We start from the raw sequence: 8,972 nt of genomic DNA, 5'->3' as shown, positions 1-8,972 counted from the left end.
CATTATTATGTGTATGGTATGATTTTATATGGTGTAAAATGAAAAAATACTATTGACGAAAAATGTAACGAAAACGTTTTTGGTTTTGTTCGGTATTTTTCAATTGTTCAATGGTTTGAAAAGTGTTCTAAAGGAAGAATATGTGTATTGTCAAATCAGAAAATTCGGCCGAAACCATTTGTGCCTCAGTAATTTATCTGCCAATGCTAAGGAAATATCCGGAATCGATGAACTTTTTGTGGCAAAACTCGCACTCGATTTTTTCCTCATCGGGGTGCACAAGCAAATGACGATCACTGTTGGAACAATGCTTATAATGTGGAATGTGCGTAACATCATTGAATGAAAAAGAAGAACATTAATTTCAACATTTACATATCTTTATTGAAATACCAACTATGTCGAGTTTTAATTGTCATAATAAGTCAACCGAAATGATCGCTCGTTATCCTTCCTCAGTGTATCGTGCATTTTACCAATTTCCTCCAAACGGGTGGTTATGCTTGAGGTGGATGATTCAATCCATTGTAGAGAATTCATGTGAGCATTTAGTATCTTTCCAATCTGCACCAAAGGATCGCTCGGATCGGAGTATTTGTTCGACTCGTTTAAATGTTCAATCACTTCCTTGAGATCTTCGGACATTTGTTTGAGCTGCGAGTCTAATGTTTCCGCCATTGAGTAAGTTTGGCCTCGTTCGATATCAACCTGAACGATTTTGGAAAGTTCCTCCTCGAGCGGTATAATACACTCCTCCAATTCGGTATGCTGAGCAGTGACGAATTCTAGCTCCTGCTCCATTGCATCTTGCTCGGCCTTCACCTTCTCGACAGCCTCATTGAGGGCAACTATTTTTTCGCCATTGCCCAACAAAAGTTTATCCCAAGCGTTCACCTGGGTAGCTTGGTTAGTAAAAAGCTTCTCCTGTTCCTCCAACTCGAGCGTCCATTTGTTTATGAATTCTTCCAACTGACAGAAGTTCAGCTGTGTACCGGATACCGAAGATGACTGAGTTGTTTGCGTGGTCGTTGTCAAATTTGCCGCCGGCTGAGCTGCTGGTTTTGGAGCGGTGAAACTTCCCAACGTTAATTGACCGGCTGCTGTAGATGCTGCTGTGGCCGAAGTTGTAGCTGTAAGACCTGCACCGAAACTAAGAGTCGGAACACTAGATGAGGTAGCAGCTGCAGCAGACGTGGTAGCAGCCGGAACTCCGAATGTAGACGCGCCAAATCCGAAACCAGTACTGGCGGTCGTCACTGGATTGGTGGTGCCCATTGTTGGCGCAACGCTCGCAACCGGGTTACCGAAAGTAAAACTCATTTTGCTGCTAACAACAATTTTACGTGCGAAAACTGAACAGGATGAGACGCGAAACACAATGGAAGCAAAGGTAAACATATATTCTGACGTGACAGATCTATAAACGATCGTTTCCAATGTCGTTCTTTCATATCGTTTCCAGATAATGCAAGCTTTTCAAATTTAGGGTTCCCAGAAAGAATCAAATCACAGACTTTATAAATGGCATCCTAGATCCAATTATAATCGAGCAGTTATCGATCCGATGTCGACCGAAACGGAGTAACATCCCAGTTCCAAACATAATCGAGCAGTCATTGGCCCGATGTCGACCGAAACGAAGTAACATGCTACAAAAGTGCTGGAATCTACCTCCGCCTTACCCCCCGCAGGCAGCACTGTCTATAGTTGAACTATAATTGTATGCAATTTTTTGGTACTGAGCGAAACGGCATCACTGTAGAGATTGCTTTTTCTCTTTCTCTCTGAATTGTCATTTAAAACATAACAGCGAATGACTCGAGAACTAAATTTTGTAAGTAAGGATAATTTTGATATTTAATTATAAAATATAAATGATGTTTCCTTGATTAATTTCAGTAACAAAATCAACAACACGGAGACAAAATACAGGCGAATTTGTCGTGAACGCAGCTAGTCTTTGTTAATATATCGCGTCAAAGGAAGGAAAGCAGCAGCAACAGCAGAAATGTATGAATGAAAATGAAGGAATAGCGGTGATCTGGATGGAATGAAAACGGAGTTTGCAGCTTCGGTAAAGTATTGTTTTTTGGGATCAGACCAAAGCACTCATCTCACCATAATCACCAACAACAACTTCAACACGAACGTAACCAATTTGAATACCCGTAAGTATGACTGGTTTTAATTTTTACTTATGATATGAATTTTGATCTCTTAATTTCATTTCAGAATAAAAAACTCATCCATCTCAACAGTCATGATTGCCCACGCATTTAGGTGTGTCTGCTAGAGGGAACGAAAGGGACGAAAATAATTGAGCCGACTGCGATTCCGATGAAGAAATTTGTAGCTGACGGGAGTTTACTGATGACGGTATAATCGCTGCGAATAGCAATAGTGCACAATTGTATGAATTTATTATAAATAAATATTTGTAAACAACGCAATTTTTTGTTTTTTTTTTCTTAACATTAAACTTTTTGAAAACACACAGCCATAAAAACGGTTGAGCAGTACTGCAATCGGTCGACGCGGTGCCAGATTGGCACAGGTTTGGCTCGAAATTGGTTGTCGAATACGAAGGGTAGGTCGACAAAATCGTTGCAAAATGGCACGATATCGGTATCGTTGTCGACACCGTTTGTTGGGACCAATTCGACACAACAATGTAGAGTGGGAAGTGGACCGAGCGACGGAAAGTGCTACAAAAGTGCTGGAACCATACCCCGCCTTGCCTCCCCACAGGCAGCACTGTCTACACTTTCAATTATAATTGTATGCGATTATTTATACTGAGCGAAAAGGCATCACTGCAACGATAGCTTTTCTCCTTCTCGTTGAACTGTCAAAACATGAAACATGAAAGTGTTAAAGAAACAGTCGCCAATATCAGCTGGTTTTAGGGATTCTATTCTCAATTGGAATACTGCTCGGTAAAACAACACAGAGAAAACTTCCAATCGAAGTATGGACAGGTAACAGAAGTATTTTGTTTCATTGCTTTCGATCTACAGAACATTTTACCTCTATCTCATATTTTTCAGAAACCCTTCAACTCTCGATGGCACAGCAATATTCCGTTGCAATCGATACGGACGATCGAAGAAAACTTTAAGTGCAGTTTTCATCAAATTCTTCAAACGGCAGACATCATCGGGTAGAAGTGATGTGAGGACGGAGAAGGTGGTTTCGAAGAAGACAAAAACTCGATCTGTGTCAATAAGGAAACATTATGCAGTAGCTGCAACCAGCCATCCACTGAAATCCCAATAGTCGATGATGAATTCTCCTGCTCTCGCTGTAGAGCACAAGATGCGACGAAAACAATTGAGCTGAGAGTAGATAAAGTTCCGAAGAAAATTGGCACCTGTCGGGGATTTGCTGCTGACAACATGAACGCTGCAAATGTTTGCTTTCAATTTTAGTGGCATTGTATTAAGTTTGAAAGCATTGTATGAAAAATAAATGTTTGTAAACAACGCAATTTTATTTTTTTGTTCCTTGGAAACTTTAAACTTTCTTCAAAACAAATACTGCCATAATAAGGTTCGCGCAGTTTTTCAATCGGTCGACGCGGTGCCAGACTGGCACAGGTTTGGCTCGTAATTGGTTGTCGAATACGAAGGGTAGGTCGACAAAATTATTGCAAAATGGCACGATATCGGCATCGTTGTCGACACCATTTGTTGGGACCGATTCGACACAACAATGTAGAGTGGGATGCTACAAAAATGCTGGAATCTACCCCCGCCTTGCTCCCGCAGGCAGCACTTCCTACCCACTCTACTTTGTTGTGCCGAATCGGTTCCAGAAAATGGTGTCGACATCGTGCCATTTTGCAATGATTTTATCGACCTATTCTTCGTATTTGACAACCAATTTACAGTCAACATTGTGCCAATCTGGCATCACGTAGGCCGATCGCAAATTTGCTCGACTCTTATTATGGCTATTCGTATATATATTCGTATTCAATGATGTAAATATATTCGTAGGATGTCCTATAACATGTCCATCATTTGTGTCATCATCATCGAATTTAACGTCAGATATCTTCGTCGGAACCTTCCTCGCAAAAGGATCAATTGTCTTTGTGAATTTTTTACGAGAGATAGAAATTTTGTTGGGATTCGGATTTAGTGAAAGTAACACATCCTCAAAACCTCAGCTGAGATTGTCAAGTGCCTGGCAGTCCCGCTAGGTCATCCAGACGTACAGCAGCTTACACCGAGTCTAGTGGCATCTGATTTTCTCCATTGCCTATGGTGTTATCTTGAGGGATAAAAATCAATCGCATAGAAGAACATTACGATTAAAATAATCACTATTTATCAGAACAACTAAACTTACCATTAATTTCACGATGATTATTCAAGTGTGTGGAGTGATGTGTGGAGATGTATTCGTTTGTCCAGTTTGATCGGCAATCCTTCCACCGAAGTTTGAGGCTGAGCGAGTGTTGTCTCAAATATTCCTGTAGACAATGTAGTGAACGGTAATCAGTGGTCGCTACATTAATGCATGATTGAATGAACAATAACTATTTATATAGATTGAGTTTTCACCTCTTTTACTCATCTTCTCCATCAAATGGTCGAACGGAACTGGACGCTCAATTGCTTCAATAAGTTCTGCCATTGTGCAGATGAATTCGTTACCTCAAATAAACAGATAGTGTTACGCAAGTGGAACATAATGAAATAGAGTTTCTGTTACCTGTCCGATTTTCTTCGCACTGGTTTTTCATTTGCTCGTCTCCGAAGAACAAAAACCATGCTAATAATTATCGTACCGAGAAGTATTGATGTTTGAGACTGTTTGTTTAGAACTTTGATGTCCATTTGTTGACAGTTCATAAAGAAAGAGAAAAAGCAATCGTGCAGTGATGCCGTTTCGCTCGGACATTTTATCGGGTACAATTATAGCTAGAACTATAGGCAGCGTAGTCTGCGGGGGAAAGTCGAGGTTAGAATCCAGCACTTTTCGTCGCTCGGTCGACATGGTGTCTACAACCGCTCGAAAATATATGAATCTGGGTATAGTTTCAGCTATACACCTCTATTCCGGTACACGATTTGACATTAGCAAAATGATGCATTTTGTAACCCGTTCGACTTCGAATAAGCACTTTTATCAATCCGTTCGACTTCGAATTATTTCGAAATTTATTTTTCATCATGCCAAATTCACAAACTTGTTCGTATTGAGAATGTTCTGGAACACGAAAGAAAGACCGAATAAACTTCTATTAACGCTTTATTAGAACGAAGGTGTTAACTGCACGAAGTGCTTACATGGAGTGAGTAAAAAGTAAACGTGTCTCTTCCGTTACACTGTTTGTTTGTTTGCTTGACAACCTGCGTTGCTATCCAGTGTAACCAGAATAGCCGATTGCTACTTCGATGACAGTTCGCAATTCTACTGATATATAATTTTTGTCGCAAACTTTATTCTGTTGCAGACTCATATTTTCAGTTGCAGACTGCAGGGACATGGTATTTCTCTTTATGGTTTGGTTCAGTTTTCTGCGCTAACAATCTTTTTCAATGGTTCAAAAGGTAGCTGGCGGATATTTATACACATCAACATTTTCGTAGCAGACTTAAAAAAATCATCTGGCATCTCTGGAGGCGTTTACTCTGGCAAAAGCCAAAACGAAAACATATTTCTCAATGGTTTCCATTAGCCGATAGTTCTAGAGCGTGTTTTATTCTAATTTTTGTTCATTTTCAAATCAGTGGAAATCGGTGTGATATGTATTTTCTATCTAAATTGTTGAGGTGAGTTTGTCGCTCTTTTTATTTTATTAACCCCAACGGAATGATTCAATGAATTTTAGGTCTGAGACATATTAGGCTGTCAAAAAAGTTCTGCGGTATTTCCGCGAGGTGTCGTTGTAAGCGCGTAGTTCTAGTTGTATTCATTGTATCGAGTCATACTATAGCTTGTTAGAAAGGTATTTTTGCGCGCTATAATATAGTCCTTGACAGTGTTTTGTTTGGTTAAGTCGTTCGTGAGTTATAGTGTCGCAAATATGGAGCAAAATAAAGAGAAAATCCGACATATTTTACAGTACTACTATGACAAAGGCAAAAAGCATCTCAAGCTGCCAATAAAATTTGTGCAGTTTATGGACCCGATACAGTTTCCATTTCCACCGCACAACGATGGTTTCAACGTTTTCGTTCTGGTGTAGAGGTCGTCGAAGATGCGCCACGCTCCGGAAGGCCTGTCGTCGAAAATTGCGACAAAATCGCTGAATTAGCCGAGAAAGACCGGCATAGTAGCAGCCGTAGCATCGGCCAAGAGCTGGGGATAAGTCATCAAACCGTTATTAACCATTTGAAGCAGCTTGTATTCACAAAAAAGTTCGATGTATAGGTGCCACACACGTTGACGCAAAAAAACATCTTTGACCGTATCGACGCATGTGAATCGCTGCTGAATCGCAACAAAATCGACCCGTTTCTGAAGCGGATGGTGACTGGCGATGAAAAGTGGGTCACTTACGACAACGTGAAGCGCAAACGGTCGTGGTCGAAGCCCGCTGAAGCGGCTCAGACGGTGGCCAAGCCCTCATTAACTCATTAACTATTATGAGCTGCTTCCCTATACGCTCAATTCGGACCTGTACTGCCAACAACTGGACCGCTTGAAGGTAGCACTCATGAAGAAGAGGCCATCTTTGATAAACAGAGGCCGCATTGTCTTCCATCAGGACAACGCCAGGCCACACACTTCTTTGGTGACGCGCCAGAAGCTCCGGGAGCTCGGATGGGAGGTCCTTTGCATCCGCCGTATAGTCCGGACCTTGCACCAAGTGACTACCACCTGTTTTTGTCCATAGCGAACGAGCTAGGTAGTCAGAAGTTAGCCACAAAAGAGGCTTGTGAAAATTGGCTATCCGAGTTTTTTGCCAATAAGGAAGCGAGCTTCTATAACAGGGGTATTATGAAGTTGGCGTTGGGAACAAGTCATCGAACAAAATGGCGCATATTTGACTTAAAACAGATGATTGTAACTAATTTTTTGAACAAATGAAAATTCAAAAAAAAATACCGCAGGACTTTTTTGACAGCCTAATATTAAAAAAAAAGAGCAAAACGGATCAATCTGTGCACCTGGCATTCATACCTTGTGTATGCGCACGGTGGCAGCATAGCAAAGCGAGAGCACACCTTCAGCCTTCTGCTGTGTGCTTGAACAATCATGTTCATTCAAAAGTTGGAACGCACAGTGAATACATCTAATTAATAAAACTTTTATTCATCCGTTTAATTATTTAAACTTGGCCTTTCATTCCACTGGAACCTCAGTCCAACAGGTTATGGGCCCAGTTGTCGTGGAAAGCGCATAAGTTTTGGTGTTATTTTTAAACGAGATTGTGGACTTTTTCACCGGTATTAGCCGTGTGCATAGCGCATTAAGACTTTGCAAGTGAGCCTTGTGTACTTGTGAAAAACAAGATGGCAGATACAAAAGAAACAGTCGAAGAATTAAACGACGAAAATTACGCAGTGTGGAAATTTAAGATGCGTTTGCTGAAAGCTGCTGAAAGTGGTGACTGATCCGAAGCCGGAGGCCGTGGATGCGACTTGGATATCAAATGATGAGAAAGCGCAAGCGGTTATCGGTTTGGCATTGGAGGACACGCAGCTAATTCACGTGATTGAGAAGCAAACGGCAAAGGAGATGTGGGATGCGCTGAAAGACTATCATGAACGCGCATCGTTGTCCAGCATAATTCACGTTGTGCGTCAATTGATTACCATTAGAATGGCGGAAAATGGTAATATGGCCGAACACTTGAAAGAGATGGCGACTCTTCGTCTCCGGTTAGTGGCGCTAGGGGAGGAAGTGAAGGACAACTGGTTCGTCGCGTTGATATTTTCCAGTCTTCCCCGATCATATGACGGTTTGATCGTTGCCTTGGAGAGTTGACCGGATGCAGACCTCACAGTGGACTTTGTGAAAGGGAAACTGCTTGACGAAGGTCGACGTCGTACTGAAAGTGTCAGTGGAAGTGTTAATGAAAAGTCACTAGTAATAAACACCGCTAAATTGAAGAGTGCATACAAAAACAATTTGAAGAAGAAGATGTTGTGCCATTACTGCGAAAAGGCGCAAAATTGGCGCAGGACAAGCGTATGAAAGAAAAGACGGAGTGCTTGAAAGTGAGTTTGGCTGTAAAATCGGGCGCTAATGTTGAAGTGTGCTTAGCGGCAAGTGAAGCTAGTGGTGCTGGTTTTTGGTACTTAGAATCTGGTGCAACGGCTCATATGACGAGTGACGCGTCGTTGTTGAATGCTGTGGATAGTACCAAAGCCACGTCGGTTTGTTTGGCGGATGGAAAATCCATCAAATCAGCGGGAAGTGGTATGGGAAAATTGATTTCATTCAATGGTGATGGAGTCCAGGTTAATGTGAGACTGGAAAATGTGTTACACGTTCCATCTCTCGCTGGCAACTTGCTGTCGGTGAGTAGAATCACAGACTTAGGTTTCCGGGTGCTGTTTGGAGAAACGGAGTGCCGTATCATGAAAGGAGAGGAAACAGTTCTAGTTGGTCAGCGCAAGGGGGGATTGTACCACTTGAAGCAAGCTCCAGAAAATGCGTTTCTAGTGGATCCGAAACATTCAAACTTGTGTCGTCATTTGTGGCATCGTCGTTTCGGACATCGTGACGTTCAAGCTGTGGACAAAATAGTGCGCGAAAACCTGGGATATGGTTTGAAAATAGCAGCTTGTGAGATACAAACGATGTGTGGTCCATTCTGTGAGGGGAAAATGTTTCGGGAATCGTTCCCAAAAGTGTCGGACAGAAAGTCTATAGCAGTGGGAGATTTGGTGCATAGTGACTTAGGCGGTCCGATGGAAGAGGAAACACCTAGTGGTAATCGATTCTACATGGTTTTAGTAGACGATTATAGTCATTATACGGTGTTGTATTTGTTGCGACGAAAGTCGGAC

The 8,972-nt window shown here is 41.7% G+C and overlaps 2 protein-coding genes and 2 long non-coding RNA genes across 4 annotated transcripts; 2 read left to right on the top strand and 2 right to left on the bottom strand.

Moving 5' to 3' along the window:
* Positions 1–405: 405 nt before the first annotated feature.
* Positions 406–1,405, bottom strand: LOC129769190 (nuclear pore glycoprotein p62-like). Its single transcript, XM_055771286.1, has one exon. The coding sequence runs from the start codon at positions 1,396–1,398 to the stop codon at positions 409–411; it is 990 nt and encodes a 329-aa protein (XP_055627261.1). The 5' UTR covers positions 1,399–1,405; the 3' UTR covers positions 406–408.
* A 278-nt stretch (positions 1,406–1,683) lies between these two features.
* Positions 1,684–2,425, top strand: LOC129771354 (uncharacterized). Its single transcript, XR_008742350.1, has 3 exons — positions 1,684–1,834; positions 1,900–2,168; positions 2,233–2,425. It is a non-coding gene; the product is annotated as an uncharacterized LOC129771354 (long non-coding RNA).
* Positions 2,426–2,771: 346 nt separating this feature from the next.
* On the top strand, positions 2,772–3,487 carry LOC129770878 (uncharacterized). Its single transcript, XR_008742225.1, has 2 exons — positions 2,772–2,978; positions 3,048–3,487. It is a non-coding gene; the product is annotated as an uncharacterized LOC129770878 (long non-coding RNA).
* Positions 3,488–3,575: 88 nt separating this feature from the next.
* LOC129771203 (uncharacterized) lies at positions 3,576–5,289 on the bottom strand. Its single transcript, XM_055774617.1, has 4 exons — positions 4,720–5,289; positions 4,569–4,661; positions 4,354–4,512; positions 3,576–4,275 (listed from the first exon to the last, which is right to left on the bottom strand). The coding sequence occupies exons 1-4, from the start codon at positions 4,748–4,750 to the stop codon at positions 4,226–4,228; spliced, it is 333 nt and encodes a 110-aa protein (XP_055630592.1). The 5' UTR covers positions 4,751–5,289; the 3' UTR covers positions 3,576–4,225.
* Between the last annotated feature and the right edge of the window lie 3,683 nt (positions 5,290–8,972).

The sequence above is a fragment of the Toxorhynchites rutilus genome, chromosome 2 (genome assembly GCF_029784135.1).
Source record: "Toxorhynchites rutilus septentrionalis strain SRP chromosome 2, ASM2978413v1, whole genome shotgun sequence".
NCBI lineage: Eukaryota > Metazoa > Arthropoda > Insecta > Diptera > Culicidae > Toxorhynchites > Toxorhynchites rutilus.
Note: the sequence above shows the minus strand (reverse complement) of the source record. Positions and strands in the feature narration are given on the sequence as shown.

Coding starts and splice junctions, on each gene's coding strand:
- LOC129769190 (XM_055771286.1), bottom strand. CDS start 1,398: ATGTTTACCTTTGCTTCCATTGTGTTTCGCGTCTCATCCTGTTCAGTT.
- LOC129771203 (XM_055774617.1), bottom strand. CDS start 4,750: ATGAAAAACCAGTGCGAAGAAAATCGGACAG. Junction 4,513..4,568: donor GGAGAAGATGAGTAAAAGAG/GTGAAAACTCAA, acceptor GCATTAATGTAG/CGACCACTGATTACCGTTCA. Junction 4,276..4,353: donor TAATCATCGTGAAATTAATG/GTAAGTTTAGTT, acceptor TTATCCCTCAAG/ATAACACCATAGGCAATGGA.